The sequence below is a fragment of the Emys orbicularis genome, chromosome 13, assembly GCF_028017835.1.
Source record: "Emys orbicularis isolate rEmyOrb1 chromosome 13, rEmyOrb1.hap1, whole genome shotgun sequence".
Lineage (NCBI taxonomy): Eukaryota > Metazoa > Chordata > Testudines > Emydidae > Emys > Emys orbicularis.
The window spans coordinates 5277755-5289720 of NC_088695.1; the positions used below are offsets into that span (position 1 = coordinate 5277755).

The 11966-nt window shown below is 56.5% G+C and overlaps 1 protein-coding gene across 1 annotated transcript; it reads right to left on the minus strand.

Moving 5' to 3' along the window:
* Positions 1-5608: 5608 nt before the first annotated feature.
* On the minus strand, positions 5609-11044 carry LOC135887895 (acetylcholinesterase-like). The gene is made up of 3 exons (XM_065415682.1): positions 9546-11044; positions 6084-6250; positions 5609-5673 (listed from the first exon to the last, which is right to left on the minus strand). The coding sequence occupies exons 1-3, from the start codon at positions 11030-11032 to the stop codon at positions 5609-5611; spliced, it is 1719 nt and encodes a 572-aa protein (XP_065271754.1). The 5' UTR covers positions 11033-11044.
* Between the last annotated feature and the right edge of the window lie 922 nt (positions 11045-11966).

Below are 11966 nucleotides of genomic sequence, written 5' to 3' on the forward strand. Positions count from 1 at the left end.
AGACTCTATTTTTATCGGTAAATGTCCATTTCACCACACACACATGAACCGACAAAATACATTTCTAATGATAAGTGAAATTTGTAGACAGTCAACGTAAGAAAAATGCTGCTTACAAACTTATCAGAGTTTGCTTTAAGGCTATTTCCATTATACGTTTCGATATGTGATGTTGACAATTTGTGTTTTATGGGTTATAAAAGCTTTAGCTTTTCAAATCTCAACAACTACTGTCAGGAAATAATGATTGTCCAACCCCTCCCTTATTGTCTGAAACCCATCCAATTTCCTGCAACTGTGAACATTTAAACCGATAAAAATTGGGAGAAAAATGTTGAAAACCCCAAATTTTGCACAGCTGTGAAAATTTAAATAGATATAAAGATGCTTAAAAATAAACATTGATATTATGTGTCAAAAATAAAAATTGAAGTCTGCCAAGCTTAGCTATACAGGAGTCAGCCTAGATGAAAATAAGAGTGTGTGTGTGTGTTAGAGAAACCATAACTCTCCCATTGAGGTGGACTCCCAGGGAATGTGTCTGAGTAACTGAGGGGCTCGGAAGGGCAGAGACACTGGTTTCGGGGCCTAGGCAGATGACCTGCAGGGTCCCCACTGCCAACATGCGTGTAGGAGATGGGGTGCACCTGGGAGTGTGCCTGAGAGAGCCAGAGCGGGAAGAAATGATGAGTCACTGCCCAGCCTCAGGAGGCTTAGCAGCATGTGGGGTTCAGTGGTTGGATCCCATCCCGTGCGGAGAGTTGGGTGGGATCAAGGTGTGCTAGTGTGTGCAGGAGGAAGGGAGGTTATTGGAGTGGGGGAGAAAGATCACAGTGTCCCCTAGGTGGCGTGGAACAGTGGAGGTGCTGATTGGCTGGAGGCAAAGGAGGTGGAGCCATGGGGGTCCTATAAAGAATGGCGGGGGGGATGGGATGCAGTTTAAAGCTATGCCATGGGCTGTGGTCCAGATAATGCAAGCCATGTCTTGGAAGGATGGGGTGGCGGGTCTACGGCCTCTAGGTGGGTGCGGCAAACAGAGTGGGCAGGGCCAGCTCAGACACTGATAGGCCAGCAATGGAAGGTGAGAGGCCAGTAATAACCCAAGGAGGAAAGGGGTGTGGTTATTGGTTTTGAGTGGGTGTGGCCAACGCTGTAGGTGGAGCTAACCACCTCTGCTCAGATGTGGGTGGGGGATAAGGTGAGGGGTGTGAAGCAGGGGGGAGTAAGAGTTTTAGACAGAAGTGAGAGGGGGGAGGCTCTTGCCTCTGGATGGGTGCCAGCAGAGCCCCTAGTGGAGAAAGGAGACAAGGGCAGCCGAACGCCTGGGTCCTTACCGTAGGAGATGGTGACGGAGAGGCAGGCTGCCTTGGGCGGCTGGGAGTTGCAGCTCATTTTTTGGGGCATGCAGGGCATCCCTGGCTGCAAGGAGCTGCAGAGCCGGCAGCGCAGGGCGTCAGCTGTGGAGGGACATGAGAGATGAGCACCCATCAGGCTGTGGCCGCCCAACCCATCACCCGGGCATCCCCCCAAAGGAGCGCTCCCCAGCAGCGCCCGCCACTGGCAGCCCCTACTGCAACCTCTGGGGCTTGGCTCTGGGAGGGGAGTGGGATCTAGTAGTTACAGCAGGGGGAGCTGGGAGCCAGGACTCCTGGGTTCTATCTCCAGCTATAGGAGGAGAAAGGGGCCCCCCACAGCAGAAGCAGCTCAGGGTCTGTATAGTTCACACACTAGTGGAATTCCCCCCACAGCCCGAGACAGCACTTACCCCCTAGCATGAGGCAGAGCAGGGCAGAAGCTGCGAGGAGCAGAGCCCGGGCCATGCTGGGCTCCTCTGGGTCAAGGCTGGTGCTGGGTCAGGGGAGTGGAGAGTTCTCAGCTGGTGGAGATGCAGACTCCTGGCTGATCGCAGGGGGGCTTGGGGCTGGCTTTATCCTCCCACAATCCCCTGAGGGCCAACGCCCGCAGATCACTCATGGGGGTGGAGGACAGCAAGACTGGACTCACTGGACTGTGGCTGATGTCCAAGGAGATTGCCAGGTGGACTCCCACACAAAGAACACCCGCTGCCCAGAAGCAACACCCCCCCTCCCTCCACCAGGGATACATTCAGTAGGGGGGCTGAGAGTCAGGACTCCTGAGTTGTCTCTCTGATTGAGAGTGGAGTGGGGTCTAGTAGGCTGGGGTGGGGGAGGTTGGGAGCTGGGACTCTTGGGTTCCGACCCCAGTTCTGGGAGGGGAGTGGAGTTTAGTGGTTAGAGGTGGGGGAGCTGGGAGTCAGGACTCCTGGGTTCTATCCCTGACTCTGGGAGAGGAGTGGAGTTTAGTGGTTAGAGGTGAGGGAGCTGGGAGTCAGGACTCCTGGGTTCTATCCCTGGCTCTGGGAGGGGAGGGGAGTTTAGTGGTTAGAGGTGAGGGAGCTGGGAGTCAGGACTCCTGGGTTCTATCCCTGACTCTGGGAGAGGAGTGGAGTTTAGTGGTTAGAGGTGAGGGAGCTGGGAGTCAGGACTCCTGGGTTCTATCCCTGACTCTGGGAGAGGAATGGAGTTTAGTGGTTAGAGGTGAGGGAGCTGGGAGTCAGGACTCCTGGGTTCTATCCCTGGCTCTGGGAGGGGAGGGGAGTTTAGTGGTTAGAGGTGAGGGAGCTGGGAGTCAGGACTCCTGGGTTCTATCCCTGGCTCTGGGCGGGGAGTGGAGTTTAGTGGTTAGAGGTGAGGGAGCTGGGAGTCAGGACTCCTGGGTTCTATCCCTGGCTCTGGGCGGGGAGTGGAGTCTAGTAGTTAGAGCTGGGGGAGCTGGGAGTCAGGACTCCTGGGTTCTATCCCTGGCTCTGGGAGGGGAGTGGAGTTTAGTGGTTAGAGGTGAGGGAGCTGGGAGTCAGGACTCCTGGGTTCTATCCCTGGCTCTGGGAGGGGAGTGGAGTTTAGTGGTTAGAGGTGAGGGAGCTGGGAGTCAGGACTCCTGGGTTCTATCCCTGGCTCTGGGTGGGGAGTGGAATCTAGTAGTTAGAGCTGGGGGAGCTGGGAGTCAGGACTCCTGGGTTCTATCCCTGGCTCTGGGAGGGGAGTGGAGTTTAGTGGTTAGAGGTGAGGGAGCTGGGAGTCAGGACTCCTGGGTTCTATCCCTGGCTCTGGGAGGGGAGTGGAATCTAGTAGTTAGAGCTGGGGGAGCTGGGAGTCAGGACTCCTGGGTTCTATTCCCCCGGCTCTGGGAGGGGAGTGGGATGTAGTGGTTAGAGCAGGGGACACGCGGAATCAGGATTCTGGGTTCTAGTCCTAGGCCTACCATTGGTTTTGGGCAAGACTTTTATCCTCGTTTGTAAACAAAATTGCATCAGCCATGAAATATGTTTCCGATATGTAACCTCACCCTCTGAGATCTGCTGTAGGAATTATTGTGGGGGGCAGTTCTCTGCCCTGTGTTACACAGGGGGTCAGACTGGATGATCACAATGCCTCTTTCTGGCCTTGGAATACATGAATCTATGAAGCTATAAATACCCTGTGTGGAGGTGGGATGGATCCTGATGAACTGGCGTAAATAAGGACAAACACTTTGTTCTCACAGTTAATGGGTTCAGCTTGATCTGTTCCTGAGGGAATTAGGACACTGCCTCCCTCATATTTACCTGCTATTGAGTCAGTGGCAACCCTGGTGTGGCGCTAGGGGGAGCTGTGCTGCAGGGATTGGGGTGGGGGCTCAGTAGGGGGCGCTCTCCCTTCGCAGGCAGTGCTGACCCTGGTCCCTGGAGATAAAATGTAAAATAAAGACCCTGAATACACCAGATCCATCCCTGGTCCTATCCGCTAGACTCACTCCCCCTCCAGAGCTAGGGAGAGAACCCAGGAGTCCGGGTTTCCAGTCCCCCACTGAATCTAGCTGTGGAGACTGATCCGTGCCCAGCAGTGATTGTTCTCTGCGTGGGCAGCTCCTATGAAATGGCTCTGCCCTGTCCCTCCAGCCAGCGCTCCCCGGGCGATGCTCCCTGTATGGCTGGCCACGGCACAGAAGGATAATGCCAGTCCCCAGCCACCCTGTGATCAGTCAGGGGTGTGTGTCTTTCCCATCTAAGACCTCTGTACTCCCTGCAGAGAAGCCCAGCATGCCTAGGGTCTGACTCCCAGCCCCCTACTCTTACCACTAGACCCCATTCCTCTCCCAGAGCTGGGGATAGAAACCCAGGAGTCCTGGCTCCCAGCCTGCCCTGCTCTAACCCACTAGACCCCACACCACTCTCAGAGCTGGGGATAGAAACCCAGGAGTCCTGGCTCCCAGCTTCTCCCCCCTGTCTCTAACCCCCTAGACCCCACTCCCTTTCCAGAGCTGGGAAAAGAACCCAGGAGTCCTGATTCCCAGCTCCACCACTCCCCTTTGAGAGTCAACAATAGGACCCAGGAGTTTTCACTCCCAGCCCCCTTTCCTCTGGGGAGGACAAATGAGTGTTGAAGATGCTGAAATCAGCCCCCTGGTGTGGTGTCTGTGTCCTTCTAATGTGCCGACTCAGATGCACACATACAGCTGCCCTGGAAATGACCGTGTCAATTAGTATCCCTGGTGGAGAGGGACCTCTCCTTGGAGGACTCAGAGGTGTGGATGGGGATCGCTGGTCTCCGCCTGCCATGCTAGGGGTTACATGCTGAACGCAGGCAGCTTTTAGCAGGGGCGTGTCAACCTGGGGTGAGCAACCCCCGCAGTGCCGCTGAAAGACGATGAATCACAGCCCCGGGTCCTCTCAGTCACGTACAGGCCACTTCCCTGGCACGTCTTGGGTCAGCAACCCACCAGATCTCTGCTCGGCCATGGAGACGTCTGGGGTAACCCAGTCAAACTGACAGAACCTCAGGCGGGGAAAAGTGGTGTCACTTCGCAATGTATAATGATTGGAGTGTGGGGGGCTGGGAGCCTGGACTCCTGAGTTCAATCCATGGCTTGGGGACGAAAGTGGGGCCTCCTGAGTTGGAGGGGGGTGGGAGTCAGGACTCCTGGGTTCTTCTATCTCACTTGGTGACGCACATAATAAATAATAATAACAGAAGGCGTTTATTAAAGAAAGCAGCTACTAACCCAAACAGTCTTCTACACAGCTCTCGGTCCAGAGTGGGCTTCCTTGTTTACCAGGGACACCACATTGGCTGGAGCGATATGCTGCACACAGCGACATCTAATGGCTGAATGACATACTGCTAGGAAACATGCCTGGAAAGGTTTCAGAGTAGCAGCCGTGCTAGTCTGTATCCGCAAAAAGAACAGGAGTACTTGTGGCACCTTAGAGACTAACAAATTTATTTGAGCATAAGCTTTCGTGGGCTAGTGAAGAGGATGGAGATGGATGGCAGGAGAGAGATCACTTGATCATTGCCTGTTAGGTTCACTCCCTCTGGGGCACCTGGCATTGGCCACTGTCGGTAGACAGATACTGGGCTAGATGGACCTTTGGTCTGACCCAGTACGGCCTTTCTTATGTTCTTATGATGATATCGCCATCTAGTGGCCAGATTAATTACTACAGCAGCCACCTGCTGACTCCCAGCTGGGGGAATTACTCCCTTTGCTCAGCTGGTGGTAGGCATCTGGGATTTGATGCTGCAGGTCCTGGCTTCCTCCATGGGGCTCAGTTCTCCTTCTCTTCCTCATGTTCCTTCTTCCTTGAGGGGTCAGCAGTTCTGTGGATCTCAGCTGGGGGAGGAAACGCAGATGTCATTCTGCCACTGAAAAGGCCCAAACAACCACAAACTGGGCTTGAGTTTGGGGCTGCCCCACAGCACGTGGGATCTGAGGACCTCAGGGGATGGGAGAGCTCCTCACAGGTGTCTGCCCCTCTAGGAGGCCAGAGGATCATCCCATGTTCACATGAAAAGTGGCAAATGGGACACAAGGCTTTTCCCCTCTAGGAGATGCCAGCTGTAATCCATCCTCAGATCTAGGGGACTGGCTGGCTTGGGAGGGCAGGGAATTTTCCCTATAAGGTGTGCCAGCTCCAATCTGGCCCCAGGATAGGGGAACTGCCTGCTTCGGGGGGGTCGGGGAATGTGACACGAGGCCTTTCCCCTCTAGCATTGCAATCCTCTTACCCTACTGATGCTCACCTGTGGGGCTTGGCGTCTCTTTGAGCAGCGATGCTAAGAAGCCGCAGTGCTGGGCGGGCGATGTCCCCTTGGCCTGGGGCGGCTCTGTGCTGATGCGGACGAAGTTCTGCTCCTTGGAGTTGTAGAGGGGCCACTGCTCCTTGCTGCCCTCTGACCCTGTGGGGTTCCTGGGGGGAAATTGAACACGTCCCGTGGAAGTTAGAACTGGACCTGGGTGGGGATGGGAATGTGCTCCAATGGGAGTCTGACACCCAGATGCAGGAGTCATTGGGAGTCAACCTGCAAAATCTGGCTCCTTTCCAAAATGGCCACCCTCAGTTAAGATGGCTGCCACCCTCTGTTCTTCTCAAATGGACTAATACTCAGTTCTCTATGAGACTGAAGCCACATGCTGCCCTCAGTGAAGATGGCTTTCCTTTTGTGCTCTCAGACATAGAATAGGCAGTGTGGGGAGCAGAGCAACATAGCGGGAGAGGGAAGGACACTGTGGTGGTGGGGAAACATGAGGGCACAGACCTGGGCGGGAAGGAGGCTGAAGCCACAGTTTGCCCTCAGTTAAGATGCCCACTGTCCCTTGTCCTTCCAAACAGGAGAAAGCCATTTGCTTCCCTAACTAAAGATGTTTTCATAGAATAGAATATCAGGGTTGGAAGGGACCTCAGGAGGTCATCTAGTCCAACCCCCTGCTCAAAGCAGGACCTAATCCCAACTAAATCATCCCAGCCAGGGCTTTGTCAAGCCTGACCTTAAAAACCTCTAAGGAAGGAGATTCCACCACCTCCCTAGGTAACCCATTCCAGTGCTTCACCACCCTCCTAGTGAAAAAGTTTTTCCTAATATCCAATCTAAACCTCCCACACTGCAACTTGAGACCATTACTCCTTGTTCTGTCATCTGGTACCACTGAGAACAGTCTAGATCCATCCTCTTTGGAACCCCCTTTCAGGTAGTTGAAAGCAGCTATCAAATCCCCCCTCATTCTTCTCTTCTGTAGACTAAACAATCCCAGTTCCCTCAGCCTTTCCTCATAACTCATGTGCTCCAGCCCCCTAATCATTTTTGTTGCCCTCCGCTGGGCAATTTTTCCACATCCTTCTTGTAGTGTGGGGCCCAAAACTGGACACAGTACTCCAGGTGAGACCTCACCAATGTCAAATAGAGGGGAACGATCACGTCCCTCGATCTGCTGGCAATGCCCCTACTTATACAGCCCAAAATGCCGTTAGCTTTCTTGGCAACAAGGGCACACTGTTGACTCATATCCAGCTTCTCGTCCACCATAACCCCTAGGTCCTTTTCTGCAGAACTGCTGCCTAGCCACTCGGTCCCTAGTCTGTAACAGTGAATGGGATTCTTCCGTCCTAAGTGCAGGACTCTGCACTTGTCCTTGTTGAACCTCATCAGGTTTCTTTTGGCCCAATCCTCTAATTTGTCTAGGTCCCTCTGTATCCTATCCCTACCCTCCAGCGTATCTACCACTCCTCCCAGTTTAGTGTCATCTGCAAACTTGCTGAGAGTGCAGTCCACGCCATCCTCCAGATCATTAATGAATAGGGTTACCATACGTCCTCTTTTTCCCGGACATGTCCAGCTTTTCGGCACTCAAACCCCTGTCCGGGGGGAATTGCCAAAAAGCCGAACATGTCCGGGAAAATGGCGGCTCTGCTCCTCCCCTGACTCTTCGGCTCTGTTTAAGAGCCGAGCTGCCCGAGCGCTATGGGCTTCAGGCAGCCCCCTTACCTCCGGACCCCAGCCGCCGGCTGGGCACTTCCCCTCCCGGGCTCCGGCGGGGCACGGTCTGGAGGCACGGGGGCTGCCCGAAGCCTGTAGCGCTGGGGCAGCTCGGCTCTTAAACAGAGCCGAAGAGTCAGGGGAGGAGCAGAGCCTCCAGCCGCGGCGGCTCTGCTCCTCCCCGACTCTTCGGCTCTGTTTAAGAGCCGAGCGCTACGGGCTTTGGGCAGCCCCCATACCTCCGGACCCTGCGCCGCCGGAGCCCAGGAGGGGAAGTGCCCGGCCGGGGGCGCAGGGTCCGGAGGCATGGGGGCTGCCCGAAGCCCGAGCGCTACCGGCTTCACGGTTTGCCGGGCAGCCCCCAGACCCTGCGCCCCCGGCTGGGCGCTTCCCCTCCCGGGCTCCAGCTGCGCTGGGCAAGCGCCGGTCGGGGGCGCAGGGTCTGGGGGCTGCCCGGCAAACCGTGAAGCCGGTAGCGCTCGGGCAGCCCTTTCCCCGTGGCTGGGAGTGGGAGGGAGGAGGGGGCGGAGTTAGGGCGGGGAAGGGGCGGAGTTGGGGCGGGGCTGGGGGTGGGGAAATGGGCGGGGCCAGGGCCCGTGGAGGGTCCTCTTTTTTTATTTAATAGATATGGTAACCCTATTAATGAAGATATTGAATAAAACCGGCCCCAGGACCGACCCTTGGGATTGAAGATTCAATGGGATTGAAGCCACAGGCTGCCCTGAGTTGTGATGGCTGCCATTTGCCTATAGCACTTGCAGGGTGGGCTGCCTATAGAAAAGATGGCAATCACCTCCTATTGTTTCTAGGGAGAGAGAAGCCAGAGGCTGCCCACAGTTAAGATGGCCTCCCTCTGCCTGCCTCCTAGGCAAGTAGCAGTGAGATTGCCTATAGCAAAGCAGGGCTGAGCTGGCCTGTGGTAACAGCAGCTCTTTGGCTCCCTTTGGAGGTGAAGTGGGGGAATGGAGGCCAACTTTCTACCTGCTGCTGAGCTGATTTGCATATGCAGCTTCCTGGCTCCTGCTGTGAGTAAATGGAGAAGAGGGACTGGCTTGAGGTATAATTTGCATAGATGTCCAAGGAGTGCCATGCAATGCCCAGAGCTGCACAGTTGGGGGTTTCCCTGTATTTGATGCTCACAATCTGCATCACCTTGGCCAGGTGACTGCAGAGATGTGAATGGGGTGGCAAATGTGAGAACTCATGGTGATTAGACAATGGGGAAAGTGGCTAACTCTATCCTGGGAGTCAGTGGGCCCACGTTGGGTAGTCAGGCGCCAAGAAGTAAAAGCTTTTAGGTGTTGTAGGGGGTGTATCAGGGTTTTCTGGGTGCTTGGGGTTTATAGCTTTGCTTTTATCAGGACTGTGCTGGGGAAGAGGAGGTAGCCAGGGGCTGTTGTCTAATCTACTTGTTTTTTCTGCAGGAGCGTGATCATGTTGTTGTGTTTTCAAAATACCCATGTGAAAGAGGAAGGGGACTGTTACTAACTATGAATCATCATGTTTTAAATTTTGCTTTCCTCCTAAAAATGTAGCTCTCCCTGTGGCCAGGGGCGTACGTTGAACAGGTCACCTATATTTAAGAAGGAAGTCTTCTGAGACTTGGCTGCCAGACCACGTTGTGGACAACTGGCTCAAGGGGGACACTCGCTGTGCTGGTTTGATCACTGGGGCTGCGTTTTGGGCTGATAGGACTCAGGGGCACGAGAGGATTCTGGGGGACTCCCTTACCCGCTCCTGGCAAACTCCGCCCAGTACCGCATCACCCTGTGTCTCAGCCCGGTCTCGGCCTCCGTGAGAGTGTAGTTGGCACCCCACATGAACGCTAGGGTCCCGAAGAGGTAGGGCAACTCGGAGCCGTGTGGCACCCCCATCCACTCAGGTAAAGACAAGCCAGGAATGCGGTGAGTGAAGTAGTAGGTGTACACAGGACTGCCGGCCTCCGCCTCTCGCCCAGCTACCTCGGCTACCGGGCACACAAAGAGGCGGTCACCGGTGGTTTGGTCCATGGCCCATAAGTACCGTGCCTCATCCTGCCTCTCCTGGCTGTACCGCTGTGCCACGATCTGCACGGCCTCTTCTGGGGCCCCTGGCATTCCCAGCCTCACCACCTGCAGCAGCTCTTCCCAGCCGATGTGGCTGGTGTTCTCCAGGCTGAAGTCAAGAGGACTGAATTTTAATATGTAGGCGCCTTCGTTGGAGGTGAACCCAGCCAGGATGGGCATAGGCTGGCCGTGCCCGGCCCTCAGCAGCCTTGGTGGTGTGTCAGGGAGGAAATCCCCATCTGGTGTCGGCACAAAAGGCAGCCCCACCAGCTCCTTGTGGCGCAAGACAGAGAACTCGTGTTTGTGGAACTCCCCGGGTTCCTTCCCCTGCAGGCAGCCCACCAGGGCCGTGTCATCACCATCGGCGCAGCCCAGCAGCTGGCCCAGCCTCCGGCCTCTCTCCTTGGCTTCCTCGAGGGAAATCCAAGCCCAGGGTGCGGTGGCGGCTCCGCTCTGCAGCGCGGCGCGGGTGAAGAGGGCCCGGCTCCCCGCAGAGAGGAGGTGGAAGCCGACTGAGGAACCGCCGGCGCTCTGGCCGAAGAGCAGGAAACGAGCCGGGTCTCCACCGAAGGCAGCCGCGTTGTCCCGCAGCCAGCGCAGCGCCAAGCGCTGGTCCCACAGGCCGGCGTTCCCCGGGGCGGCCGGGGGCAGGGACAGGAAGCCCAGCGCCCCCAGCCGGTAGTTCATGGAGGCCACGATCACGTTCTCGGTGGCGGCTAAGAAGCGCCCGTCATAGACGTCGAGGGAGGCTGCCCCTATGAAGAACCCCCCGCCATGGATCCAGATGAGGATGGGGGCCGTCCCGTTCGGCTGGGGATGGGGCACCCAGACGTTGAGGAAGAGGCAGTCCTCGGACTGCGGTCTTTTTGGTATCCAGACATTAGCCTCAGGGTGACCAGTAAGCACAGCCTGGTGGCAGACATTGCCGAAGCTGGTGGTCTCCAAGACGTGGCTCCAGGGCTGGTGGGGAAGCGGTTTCTGGAAGCGCAAGGCCCCCACGGGGGGCTCGGCATAGGGGATGCCCAGGAAGGCCGTCACTGTGTCGGAGCCGGCCGGGAGGCGCTTGCCCCGGATGGGGCCGCTGGTGGTGAGCACCACGGTGCCGTCGTCATCGGAACCAGAGCTGGAGCCCGGCAGGGAGAGGAGGAGCAGGCAGGGGAGGAGTCCCAGCATCGCGGCAGCTGGAAGGGAACCGCCCCCCAAGGGAGTTACAGGGCAAGGGCCATAGGGCCTTTCCCCTTCAGCCATTGCCAGTCCTGATCTGATCCAAGCCCTCCACCAACCGATGGGGGCAGATAGTTTCCTTTGCTGTCCTTGTTCCCCTTTAGCAAATACAGCCCCACCGGTCATTCACCCTGGAGCGCTGAGTCTTTTGCTGAGCTCACCCTGGTACATCCTTCACCCCACTGCGGGTGAGAGCGCCCTTCCTGCCCTGGGAGAACGAGTCAGGACGGGAGGGCAACCATCGCATTCCCCCACCCCCTACTGGTAGAACCCAGGAGTCCTGGCTCCCAGCCCCCTCTGCTCTAACCCATGAGACCCCACTCCCCTTCCAGAGCTGGGGATAGAACCCAGGAGTCCGGCGCATGGTCATCTCACACAGTGGCTTCACAAATTGTACCCCTGAGCCCAGCAGCTGTGGGACCCGAGATACCAAGGCAGCAGAGAGCAGAGGAACCAGACAAAGTAGAGGGAATGGGGGGACAGCGACAAACAGGTGATCCAGACCTGGGCAGGAAGCTGCAGGGTCTGTGTGGACGGGCACAGGATCTAGTGGGTTGGGGGGGTCAGGAATCCTGGGTTCTAGCCCCAACTCTGGCAGGGGAGTGGGGCCTAGTGGGTTAGAGCATGGGGGCTGGGAGTCAGAACTGGAGAGGCAGGTTTGGAGCATCAAACCCTCCTTGGAAATGCATCTTGTGGGAGCAACGGGAAATATAGAATCCAGGCCCAAGGTGGGGGACTGGCTGGGTTGGGGGGCAGGGAATGGGACACAGGGTCTTTCCCCTCCATGGGGGCACTGGTTGCGGTCTGCCCCCAGTGTGGTGAAGGGGACATGGGGCCTTTCCCCTCCAGGGGATGCTGGCTCTGATCCAGGCCCAGATCCCCC